General features: G+C 46.1%; 1 protein-coding gene across 2 annotated transcripts in view; it reads right to left on the minus strand.

The window, feature by feature from the left end:
* The window catches only part of iqsec3b (IQ motif and Sec7 domain ArfGEF 3b), a 28903-nt gene extending 15571 nt beyond the window's left edge, over positions 1-13332 (minus strand). For both annotated transcript variants that reach the window (XM_018663827.2, XM_051073401.1), the window contains exons 1-5: positions 12503-13332; positions 7445-7519; positions 3247-3370; positions 1815-2216; positions 580-1304 (exon numbers count right to left, since the gene is read on the minus strand). In XM_018663827.2, coding sequence (XP_018519343.1) covers positions 580-1304; positions 1815-2216; positions 3247-3370; positions 7445-7519; positions 12503-13014 — 1838 coding nt within the window. In that variant the 5' untranslated portion in view covers positions 13015-13332. The remainder of the gene's footprint in view (positions 1-579; positions 1305-1814; positions 2217-3246; positions 3371-7444; positions 7520-12502) is intronic.
* Between the last annotated feature and the right edge of the window lie 129 nt (positions 13333-13461).

Raw genomic sequence — 13461 nt, forward strand, 5'->3', positions numbered from 1 at the left:
GTGCAGAGGGGAAAGAGGGAAAGGAGGAGTGCATTCATGCGCAAAGCTGTTAGCTCTGGACTTCTGGATCAGACCCACTGTCACTGATGCATATGAGTTAATTTACTTTAATTTGTATTAACTAATAATAAGTGCAGGCCAACCGTGGACTCTATTTATAGGCGCTGAGAGGCTCTTGCATTGTCCATGACCTCCTTGACTGCCTCTCTTCTTCAACTGCATTTTCCCTCTTCTCTCTCTCTCTTCCTCACTTCATCCCCCGCCCCTCTCTCTCTCACTAGCGCTTTTTTTTCATGGACATTACGACATCACAAGATGGCACTGAAAAGCCAGCTCCTCCCAACAATCACAAACACTAATGAGCAGCTGCTTAGAGCAGTTTGCTGGGCTGTTGGAGATTTGTTAGACACAAACACTAATAAGTGTACTTTGAACCCTGAGCCAGAGGGTGCAGAAATATTTTTTTGCAGTTTTCTGTGTGCAGGACAGGGAGAGAGAAAGAGAAAGAGAGAGAGAGAGAGAGAGTGTGTGTGTGTGTGTGTGTGTGTGTGTGTGTGTGTGTGTTACCAGCTCACTCACACATTGAAGAGGTTGAGTCCTATACGATACAGGCGTTTGCGGTGTGTGTCTGTGGACAGGGTTGGCGAGCGGCAAGAGGCTGGATCCTGGCAGCGGTCCCTGGGCAGAGAGACAACCAGGGCCTGCAGGGCCTCAGGGCTCGGCCCCCCAGGGATCTGCTGAGGATGAGTGTAGTGGTACTGCTGGTACTGTGTGTAAATCTGAGCAGGCTGCTGGTTAGACTGGGTTGAGGTGGAGATGGAGGTGGAAGTAGAGGTAGAAGTGGAGGTGGACCCCAGTCTATCTGAGCCACTCTCCCCCTCCGTCCCTCCTCCTGGAGCTGGCACCGTGGAGCCCCTCCTGGATCCCGGATCGACCATTTCCAGCTCCTCGCTGGGAGGAGGGGCAGGGAACTCAGGCTCCTCCGTTGACTGGCCGTCTCCTCCCCCGGCCATTCCACTTATGGACGTCTTCCTGCTGCCGGGCTCTCCTGCACCTGCGGCGTTGCCCAGGGAAGTGGTGGTTGTGGTGGTGGCGGAGGAGATGGTGTAGGAACTATTGCTGTCGATGTGAACGGTGACGTCCCTGAAGGCCATGAGCAGCGAACTGGCACTGCGGGGCAGGCAAGCGCTCTCAGCGGCTGCACGAAGTGCCCCGGGGTCCATCAGTAGCCCCTTCCCCTCTCCACCCTCTGATAAGCTCCAACCACGGAGGGCATCATCGATCGATTGGGCCAAGGAGTGCAGCTGCAAATAAGTTATAGAAAAATACACTTCAAAACCACTGATTTAATCAAGTCAGGGAGTATGATTCATGAGTGGAAAGGTTTATGATTCCAGTGGGGTTGCTAATTAGTGGCCATTTGCAAGACTAATGGGACTAGATAAACAGTGATGGTGAGCAGAATGTGTCATTCAGAAGAAACTGAATGAAACGGTCAAGCCAGAGGGGCCTAGTCCATGTGGTTTAGCTAAGGCCAGGTCAAGCTGCTGAGCTGTGGATTGGACAAATTTAAATTCTGTCCTGATGACGGCAATAGATATCACCAAATTTATTACAATTCATCCTGAGAGGAGCATGAATTTCATGGCAATCTATCCAACAGTTGTTTAGATTTTCTAAGAGCCATGCTGCTAGAATGACTAAAAAGGACACTGTATGATGTAAATGAGATACTGCATTTTTTTCTGTGTCATTTTACCTCCCCATTTAGATTAAAGCTTATGGGAGATATCATATGAAATTAAACCACTCACTTGCTCAGAGAAGCAGTCCTCCAGCTGTGTGAGCGTGGGTCCAGGGGTTGGAGGTGGGGCTGCGGTCGGGGGAGGAGAGGAAATGGCTGTCGGGGCGGAGGCGGGAGAAGGAGGCAAGGAGGTGGAGCGGCACGGGGGAGGAGGGGGAGTCTTGGAACGCAGAGGTATCTGTCCTCCCCCAGGATGCAGGGTGTAGCTGTGCCTCTGGGCCGCATTCCGGTTTCTGCCCGAGGGGCTGGGGTGGCGCAGGGAGATCCGACGGGGCAGCTTGCTCTCCGACAGCGAGTTGCGGATCTTCTGGAAGTTTTTGCTGAGCTGGTACTGACGGAAAGCTGTCTGGATGCGCCGGGCTGCCCGCCTCGCTATGAGATGGCCTCCATACTTCTGTTCCAACTCTTCGATCTGGGAAGGGAGGAAATGAGAGTGAGGGGGAGTGAGTTTAAATATCAAACATGTTTACAAGGCTCGAATGAAGACGCTGCAAGAGTGATATTGCAAAGCACACAGCAGCCACTGAAAAATATTTATTCATCCACCAGTCATGAAATTCACACTCACACCCTTCTCAGAAGTATCCGTCTTACTTATCTCTCCGCTCTTTTAAAACCAGTGAGGGTTTATGGTATTAGAGCCAAAGTAAACATCATCTATCATCATTCAGCTGCTAATACTGGATGAAGGGCCAGTCCTGGCTGGGAAGGAGGATGGATAGGCTGTGACAAAGGTGCTGTTTGAGAAAATGAATAGAAAAAGTGAACACCCGCACAAGCCTATTTCTGTTTCCGTTTGTTGGCAGAGCAGCTCAGCCCCCAAAATCTCAGCATCCTCCATCCTTTTGCCCTCCTATATTTCTCAGTTAAGAGGGACAGAGATGAAGGAGGGGGGGCACAGGGTGGGGGGTGGGGGTGGAGTGGGAGGCGAGGGAAGAAGAGACAGAGAGGGAGAAAAGGAGGACAGTCGCACATGTGCCTGAGTCTGTGTGTGTCTGCAAACGCAAGCACGTCCACAAAAAAGTGCACAGACACACACATACATACACAGAAAGAGGAACACGCTCATGTGCACACACTGCAGCAGCAATAGCAGTGGCAACGGCGGACCCTTCAGCAGTTTGCTATGAGAAATAAAGACATCTCCAGCCGCCAGAAGCAGTTATTAACTGTTACCATGACAACCTAGCATCTTTCGGGCTCGTGTCGCTGTGGAGTCGCTGGTGCTCTTTTTCGTGTCAACAGAGACAGAAATAGATCAGAATGGGAATCTTTTTTGTCACGCAAGACACATTGTCAGATGATCATCCCTCACACACCTCCTCAGACTAAAACAGGTGGAGGAAGTCAGCATTTGCTCCATCCCACTGTGTGCCTCTAATAGGACCACACAGAGAGAGAGAGAGAGAGAGAGAGAGAGAGAGAGACGAAACAAGACATACCTGTTTGTTTTTATTCTCCAGGGTGATCTCGTATTCGCTGGGTCCCTCCCTCTTGGTCCCTCCCTCCACTTCCTGTCCACCACCAGAGGATGTTCCATCCTCCAGGCTCAGCATCTGCCCACTGCTGCGGGAATAAGAAGAGAAAGCTATTAGTTTTCCCCACTGACCTTCAAAACTCTGCTGTTATCATAGTGGCAGTGTGAAGAGGATCATGAGGGAAGCAGCAGGTGGAGAGTTATGTGTGGTTGCGGTGGCTTGGGGCGACGATGACTGAGTTTATGTGTCCAGTCCTATTTGGGCAGATTGCAGGAGTGAAGCTCTGGATATGTGACCAGGATGAAAATATTAAAGAGCTGACACTACAGACTCATTCATTTACTACTTCCCACACATTAAAATTTACTCTGTAGTAGGGTTGCCAGCAACAATATTTTCATTGTTTCTTAATCTATTGAAAAATCACAGTTTCTCAAAGCCTGATCAACAGTCCATATTTCCAACATGTTAAGGATCATCACAATGATATAAAACAGAGAAGCAGAAACAGTGAATATTTAGTATTTTGCCATTAATATATTATTAATTACTTTTATTTAAATCAACTGATCTATGGGTTCCTAACCCTTTTGTACTCATAGCCTCTTAATACAAAGTAATATCTACTTGTGTTGTATGTCACAGTTCAATCAAAGAATGATTGTTTCATTACTAAGAGGCCTGGAGGGATAAAACTGAGCAGTACTTCACAAAGAAGAAGCGAAGATTGGGAGAAAGTCTGAAAAATTTACGTGGTTATGTGTAGCAGAATTCTTATTTTCTTCCTGGGTGATGACTTTGCAATCCTTTCAATCATCCTGCAACATCTTGCAACTAGACCAGTTGTGGGTGTCCAGAGCCCCAGGCTGGCAACCACTGAGCTAATCTATGTATTGATTCATCGCCTCAGCCAGTTTATTGTGAGCGGTAAATAAAGAATTCTGACACTTATAATTATCAGCACTTTGTTCCTCACTAACAGGTGTAGTGTTGCATAACTGCCATTTAAACAAGGCCATCATAGGAGAGGGTGTCTGGGAATTTAGGCTATAAGCAATGTACATGCTATGGATACTAGAGTTTAAGTTTATCATTTAATTATTTATGAAGCGATGTGTTGATATCAAAGAGATCTTTATTAAGTGCTGTCAGTTTCACACCATGGATGCACCAAGTAGTGTATATACCCACAAACACACTCATCACTCAAGTGGTTGCAGTCTGTTTAATTAGGAAACAGTCTGCTCCCAGACTGAACCAATTAGAGCACTGGATAACACTGTCTGATACTGTTGAGTCTGGACAATCCACTGAAATGGTGGAAAGCATGTGTGAGACTCTTTTATGGTTATTTGGTACACCAGATGTTTTGCAATGGAAATCTGATTTTGTGCACGAGATTCCAAAAAATGGATGTGTTTCTGTGGCAATGACATCATTTGGATGAACTTTTCAGTTCGCAATTGTGATAAAAACTTAAATGGTCTCAGTCTGCTTCATAGACATAAAAATGACTATTTTGCTCCTTCTGCTGCTTGGATTACAGTAGAAGAATAGAGTAGAGGATAAGTCTGTGGCGTCAAAATACTGGAGGCAACATGAGACAATAATAGACAGACATATCCTCAAAGTCAAACATGACTTGCAGACAAAGTGGAGGAGCAACCAAATCTGACTCCACAGATATTTAGTAAACAATTATTTCAGCAACACAGAGGAGGCTGGAGGCAAAAACAAAACAGAAATATAATCAAATATGGCTTGAATCTGACTCAGAACGCAACAAAATCGAGCATGGAGGCTGTCTCCCAGTGCTTGATGCCCCATCCTCCTCATATAATCCCAGGTCCTGTACACAGATGGAACAATGTTCTTTGACATGACAGCATTATCAAAATTCTGTGAAAGCCACTCAGGGCTTACTAAAGCAAATTACTGCCATGATGCAGCAGAAAGTGTCCTTTTACCGAATATCCAAGTTTTCCAGTTCTCCAGATGATAGAATTTATATATTGATAGAATATAAATTTTTGTCATTGTTGTCAGATTGTGAAAAAAACATAAAGTGGCCACTTTGTCTTGCATCGCATCTCACCACTACTGAGAGGGAGAAAACACTGACATTCAGCACCTTTTATTCTGCCAAACTGGTCTTATAAGGATAGAGGTATGATCATCCCCTAAGAGGTTTTATAATGGTGTGCAATTATGAGTGTGTGTGTGTGCATGATGTTGTGTGTGCCCGTACAATGGTTTCCTCCACCGTGATAATGCTTACTCTAATAATTTTTTACATGAAGGGGACTAAACACGACTGGGGAGCATAAAAAGCCTGCTCATGGTTAAATAATGAGCACATCGCTAAAGTTCCTCTTTGTTTTCTTTGATTGCTGTGAAAGCAACTATTGTGCATCCCCAGCCAAAAAGTCAGAGACATGGCCAGAGACGCTCAGTCATATCTTTTAAACGATATAAAGTTGGAGAAAATAAATAGGGGGGGGGGGCAGAGGAAAGGCCGAGATAGAAAACGGTTGAGAGGAGGCAAGAGGATATAGTAAGAGTGTGTTGGTGTGTGCATGCTGGAGGCTGTCTCTATCAAAAACTCTATTAAAACACTGCCATGCCCCAGCGCTGCATCAGAATACATTAGAGTACATTAGAATACATTAGAGGATTTAAAAGCAAGAGTTGAGGTATTAATGCATCTGGACAGCAAAAGCCTTTATAATGATATGGGCGCTATATACTCCCCTCTCTCTCTTTTTCTAATACTCCCCCAACACACACACACACACACACACACACACACACACACATACCAAACACACCAAGCACATACTCCTGCTCCGCCTGCACGTGTGATGTCACGTCGAAAGAGGAATGAACATCTGTCAAATCGCATCTCTCAAAGTCCTATAGAGTAAAACAGTACCTTGCAGCCAGGGGAGATACACATACACACACACACACACACAAAGGCTGAGCAGAGGAGAGAAAAGGCACGGCAAGTTAGGCTAGAGGCGGATCTCATGACATCTCTCGGGAGGTTTGATTCAGTGGATGACAGTCGGTGTGAAGAGGTGGTGCAGGTTTGCACACAACTTTGTGTGATGATGATAATGAGCCACTGTGCTACAAGGCTCCTCTACATCTCATCATCTCAGCTGGCTGTCCATTGCCGCTGTGCCATTAGCCCATCCAATCAGGACTATGTGGGTGTAGGAGTTAAGTCATCAGATCAGAGAGAGGAGAGGGATTCCAGACAGACAGATGGTGATATTAATAAAAACAGAATGAGAGAGAGAGAGAGAGAGAGAAAGAGACTTGATAGGGAGGGATGAGATAGAAATAATTACAGAGAGATGATGAGAAAAGACAAACTCTTCCAACAGACAGATAAATAATGAGTAGAGATGCATACAGAAATAAACAAAACAAGGGGTGGGGGGTATTACAGCAGGAAAAGAGGCAGAAAAAGTAGACATGACTGGGGAAGACTGGATTTAGAAGCACAGTACAGAAGATTAAAAAGGCAGGGTGAATTCTGGAGGAGGGAGGCCAAACGGTAATCATTGAGAAACATGACAAAATCAGCTTTTCAAAGTTGAAAACAGAGCTGTGCTCATTCAGACATCTCCATGTGAAACGTCACACATTCACACGCCCCCATGCGCACACACAAACACAACAAACTTGCACAACAAACAGACAACCCTGCCCACGCAGAAACAGATGGCAAAAGTGGCTACAGTAGATTCTCAAAGTCAACACTTCTGTTCTCCGGTTACTATGGTAGTGGTAGCCGTTGCGTCATTGCTGGGTTGCCATGGGCACTTTTATAGTGGCTATTATCAGTTCATACAGTATCTCCCCCTTTCTTTCTATGCCTCTCTATATGTATATATAGAGTTACCCCTGAGACTATGAGAGCTATGGGTTCGTTAGTGTAACTCCAGGCCCCACATGTCCATAAATGCACTAGTTCACACTAACAAGCATGATTAAAGGCCTGGCTGTGCACATGACTCAGTTAAATGACACACATGTACAGATAGTGGGTATATATATAGAGAGAGAGCATTTTCACTGGCTGACGCTGGGAGCAAAAATGGTGAGAGCCAAACGTGACAGCATCTGTGATTGGTTGCTGAGTGTGTCTTACCCGGATGAGCCAGTGGTGTCAGCCTCTGGATGTTCAGGGGCGGGGCAGCAAAACTGATGCAGCACGGTCTCGCTCCTGTGGAAGGGGTAGACAAGGGAGGAGGAGAGGTAAGCAAAGGGAATTTTTATTGGCTGTTGCAAGTTGTTTGCCTTGTTTCCTTTCTCCTTATGCTCATTCTTAGTCCAATGTCCCAAAAGATCCTGAAAAGAGAGGCTCTCATTAGACTCTTGGATTATTTCCATGATTTCTGTTTACAATTTGGCACCGATCCCAGGGTAAATACCCTATGTAGGTCAATTCAAGGCTGAGAAAGCTTAGAATGAGTGTGAGTATTCGCATGTTTGTGAGTCTGGAATCCAGATGTACTTGTTTATGCCCCCGTATAGCCCACCCCCCTCCCACCCCCTACCCCACCCCGCCCCCACCACGCCTTTCAATTCATCAGATCAGTGGTGATTTAACAGAATTCCCAAAGCCCAGATGGTTACTCCATCTCAGTTTCCTGCTCTTTCTCTTCTTAAATTCTCCTCTCTCATTTCTCTCTCATACATTTTACATTTACATTCATATTTTAGGCATTTCTCTGGTGCTCTATGTGGAGCAATTAAGAGTGAAGAGAAGAAAAAAAAAAACAGGATGCATCAAGCGAAAGCTGTCACGCAGATTGACCCTTTGACCCTCGGGAATGCTGGACACCCTCGGCTACCAGAGACGTAGAATTTAGCACGATCATCTGTGCCTCAGGGCTAAATTTTTGAAAAGGCGTGGGTGCGAGCACAGGTCACATTAGGTCCTTGCACAATGAGCTGAAAGCATTCAGTTGACAGTGAATTTCTTGGCTACGATACAGTAAGTCTTCTGACCTGGGCACAGCATATTGCTCGTGACACAGACCCACAGTGACAGGCGTTCAGAGCCAGTGCGAGACTCAGAGTGACAGTCCAAGCTATAAAAAGCTACTTTTCAGACTTAAAGGGACACTGATTTTTGTGCAGATATCTCCCATCAACACTCTTCACTTTTATGGATAATACTCCTCCATCTGTTGTGACGCCTACCACTGACGCCATACACATACACACACACACACACACACACACACACACACACACACATACACACGCAAACACACTGCACATACATGAATAATTACTTCTTCATTTAGCAGCACTTGCACTGTGGTTTACAATCTTAATGTTGGGACTTTGAGAGTACAGGTGAGGATGAAAGCACAGCACCTGCTGCCTTTATGTACTTTAGTTGTCAATATATGTACAGTCTTTTATATTTGTGTTTGGAAATTATGTTTTTGCTGTAATTCTCTCAGCAGACAATAAATTGCCTTCTGTTAACAACTCCAGAACAACTATGTCAAATTTCAACATTCATTTTCCAGCACATTAATTTTTTTTGTTGTGCTTCTCACATCTGTATCTCAAAATAGATTAAAAATAATAATAATAATAATAAAGTTAAGTGCACCACTTGTCATACATCCAAAACTGATTCTCTTCAAACACGCAAACAGACTAAATGTATAATAAACAATGAGACAATAATGAGTTGTGGGTTTTCCCCTCCAGGTTACCTGCAGGTTAATACAAGGCCAAACAAAGTGTTATCTAATGCTCACCTGGTTGGCAGGTGAGCAGGAAAACACTAACAACACTACATTTGTCAGCTTTGAGTTAATCAGAAATACGTTGCTTCAGTCATATACCTTTGTCAGGCATCAAATCCACAAAGAGAAACAACATCTTTATTGTGAAGCCATAGGCTGTAACAACTGATCAAATCTCTGAGACATTTACCACATCAATAATTGACAGGAAACATCCTTAAAGGAGCAGTTCAATTCAGAATTACATTTGTGAAATACACCCTGGGGGGAAGAACTCTCAGCAAGAAAGAAAATAAAATTGTATTTCCTAAAATATCAAACTATTGCTTTAAAGTGAGATGCACCCAGAATCCAGTCAGAATCCATAGAATTGAATGAAAACAGATGTGAAATACAAAATAACTTCTTTTACTTTTTTCAACAAGAGAAGTATAAATACGGGTTAGGGGAAGGAGATCAGACAATACATTTTGGCCCAAGTGTAAAAGCACTGAGCTCCAAAAGTCAATTCCTGTTCACCATCAGTATGAGAGCTGAATTGTTTTCCTGGGTTGATATGAAACAGTGTGGCTCCGCTCAGTTTGTTCTGGTTGTGCAGTGAGGAAGTGGCCAGGTTGCTTGGGTCCCTGAGCACACACACACACACACACACAAAAACACAAACACACACTCAGCGGGTCCATCCATCTGTCTGTACAAGACACACAAATAATAGCCATCCACCTCCAACAACGCTTACAAAGAGAACAGGTGAATATTTTAACAGTACATGCCTCCTGCTGTCGGCCCATGTCAGCTCTCTCTCTCTTTCTCTCTCTCCATGTACCCCGTCCTCCCTCACACCAATCCCTCTCCTCTTTCCTGTTTTGTAAGAGTACTTTAAACGCAGTGCTTTTTATCAGCCAGTATCCAGTAGAGAGTGTAAGGAAAGTGGGGAGGAAAAGGAGGAGGAAAAGGAGGAGGAGGAGGGGTTGACATGCAACAAGATCAACTCCGCTTGGACTCAAAAAATCGTTGCCAGTGCTTTGTGTTCACCTTCCACTGCGCCACAGGATGCCACCGCCTGTCCTTCCACCATCTATTTGTCTGCCAGTGAGATAGATAAACTGAGAAGACAGCTACCCCAAATGCACCTTTTTTCCCCATCATCTCTCTCCTCTCTGCTTTTTATTTTGTACTTGTCTCACTCGCTCCTATTCTCTCCTGGCCACTCTCTCTGTTTTTATTCCCATCTCTGTCTCTCTCTCTCTCTCTCTGTGTGCCTCCTTCCCTTTCACCAGTCCACTGCAATGTCAGCCTCCAGCTCCTTCCTCTAGACACCTCCAAGGGCTCCATCAAAGACAACGACCAAGCTCGCATCTCTCCCTTGCTTTTCTTTCTCTATCTCTCTGCCTTTTTCTCTCTCTCCTGAGAATGGCTGATTACTGTTCGCTCCATGGGCTAAGTGGGGCAGATAGGAGGCTCAGCTGGAGAGAGAGAGAGAGAGAGAGAGACAGAGAATGAGCGGGGGAGAGGATCCCGTCCCAACCCACCCACCCACCTACTCCCCCCCCCCCTCCCATAGGCGCATCCATGTGCACTGGCAACACTGACAACAATGCAAAGCACACACTCACAGCCAACCCTGAGCAGAGCAACACAAGCCCACATGTCATTTATCTGTAAGGGAAAGAAAACTGGGCTCGATACAGAGTAAGATAAACACTGATACACGCATGCACTGAGATGTGAGGTGTGTGAAAGAAAGACACTTACACTGACATATGCACAAGAAAAACACACACACACATATACAGTTTGCGACACTGAAATCACACTGACATGCACAAGTCGCTGACAAACAGGAATAGCAAAGGGCAGATCTGATCCCCAGTCAGCTGCAGACAGGATGCAGCAGGCAGTAGATGAAACCTCTAAAATTGCAAGTGAAAGCCTCTCCTCTCCTACCTGTGAGGCCTGCCAGGAGCAAGACTAGAAATTAGGTGTTAAGCTACTGGTCTTATCCAGATGGACTTAAAATCGATGAGGAGGTGGGGATGTAAGGTTGCATTCAAGGACAGGCAGCAGCAACCGCAGGAGTAGGAAAGGCCATTTAATAAACCGCCAGCCCACTCTACTGCCTGATCAACTGCTGGATGCCTCTGCTGTTTTTTCCTGCCTCCAGCTTTTTATAACAACAATTCATTTATTGCAATTTCTTCCCCACCAGTAAAACTAATTTAAATTAAGAACCAGAGGTGTTACACTGATCCCCGTCAAAGAATAACAAATATTTGCCGCAGGGTAAGCTCTTTAGAGGGCACAACCACAACTCAGGTCCCAGGCAGAGCTACAACAGAGAGCAACAGGCACTATGCACACATATACAACACATACAAACACACACAACTAAAGAGCAGGAGATGTAAGGTGTGGCAGCTGAATCATGCTCTGTAGGATTAATATCAACAACTGCTCTTTTTTTAAATTTAATATACATGTTTCCCCTTCTGTACTCCACTGCTCTTCTCAACTCCTCCTCTGTTCTGTGTTGCTCCCTTCACTGGGGGTGGAGTCCCAGAGAGACCAATCAGGACTCCTGCTGGGATACAACTTATGAACAGAACACACATACACACACACACAGACGAGAGAGAGAGAGAGCTAGAACCAGAAAAAGAGAGAAAGGTGGTTTTCTCTCATTAGGTGATGTGATGATGTACTAGGCTCTGGTGCCAAGCTGTGTCTGTGTGTGTGTGTGTGTGTGTGTTTGACTGTGTGCACGTGTGTCTCATCTAACACAGCAACATCAGAGGGCCCAGAGGTCCCGTGAGAGTTCCCAGATCCCGTGCTGTAATTAATGTAGAAACTAGCAGCACCGCGGACAGCGACTCGCGGTGTCTCATCATCGCACGTGAGGCTGCTCCTGTCTCGAGCTGTCATTGACCGCTGTGCGCGCGCACACACACACACAACACACACATGGTTACAGGCCTACAGCTGTTTGTTATGTAATGATCCAGTGATCGTGATCCAGTTTTTCATTTAAATAATCCACCTCTTCCTCTTCTGGCACAGTCCTTAGCCGACACACACAGCTGAAAATTGGAAATTTGCAAGCGCCTTCTTCATTAATTAAACGCCTCTCAATCTTCAGGACACGCGCGCGCGCGCACGCTCTTAATTATACAGTTTTAGACAGATGCCACACATACACTATGAAGGATTCAAAACAGGCCAGTATAACCAAGGTAGAAAGTGTATTTAGATTATAGTTCGATACTACATAAAATTCAGCATTAGAGGAGGTTTTTAAAAATGTATAAAAACCACAGAAATCTTCTGAATAGCCTGCCATATATATTCTATATGTTGGACTATTTTAGGACAGACGCACACACACACACACACACACACACACACTCTCTCATGCAAACAACCATACAACCTCTACTTACTCGGATTTCCTAGCCAGGGCCAGAGATCGACAAAGGGTTGTGGGGGTCATCTGAACCAAAGAGCGGCAGCTGGCGCAACTTCCGCCGTTTTCTGGCTCACTTTCAACGGGGGAAACCATGGACGGATCGGCCGGGACCAGCTGCATGTCCCCGGGGTCCATAGGTTGGGGAGGTGATGGCTGGATCTCCGGAGCCGCCTCGACCGCATGGTCGGGCAGAGACCCCGCACCAGTCTTGAGCTGGGGGTCCTGAGGGTGATGGTGGTGATGAAGGCAGCTGGGGTCGGGGTGATGATGATGGTGATGGTGGTGATGGTAAGGATACTGCTGTTGTACCCTGACGTCCCGCAGGTGCCTGTTTTCGCCGATGAGCTCGTCCACCCGCCGGTCCAGCTCCTCTATCCGGGCACGCTGGGTCTGGATGAGACTCTGCTGGTTCTGGACGATGGTGGTCAGCTCCCGTAGGTACAGAATCGCCTGCACCGGGTTTTCTAGCAGGCTGGAGCTCATCATACCCAAGGCGAGAGGAAGGAAGAGAAGGAGAAGAGAAAAAAAGGAAGCTGGAGTGACGGATGGAGGACAGAGGGGATGCAAAATATCCGTGAGTGCGGATGAGAAGGTGAGATGTCCTTCCACTCTCCTCTCCTTGGTTCTCCTCGGATGTGGATGAGGCTGCACCGACCGAGCTAGCCTCCGCTTCTCCGACTCCCCCCCCTCTCTCTCACTCACTCTCTCTCTCCCACTGCGCTGAGTGGTGCTGATGAGAGGAGCCAGATCCAGATGTGACAGGAGGGAGGAGGGGGAGAGAGGTGCTGGAGCTGGAGGACAGATGCGTCATTACGCACAGGCACCAGAAAACTCCAGAGTAAGCACGCACCCTATAGGCCGTAGAAAGGGATTCTGTATCTAAGACTGTCTCCTGTGCGTGGTTTACTGCTCACTTTTTTTTCTCACTTAATA

Source organism: Lates calcarifer, linkage group LG10 (genome assembly GCF_001640805.2).
Source record: "Lates calcarifer isolate ASB-BC8 linkage group LG10, TLL_Latcal_v3, whole genome shotgun sequence".
Lineage (NCBI taxonomy): Eukaryota > Metazoa > Chordata > Actinopteri > Centropomidae > Lates > Lates calcarifer.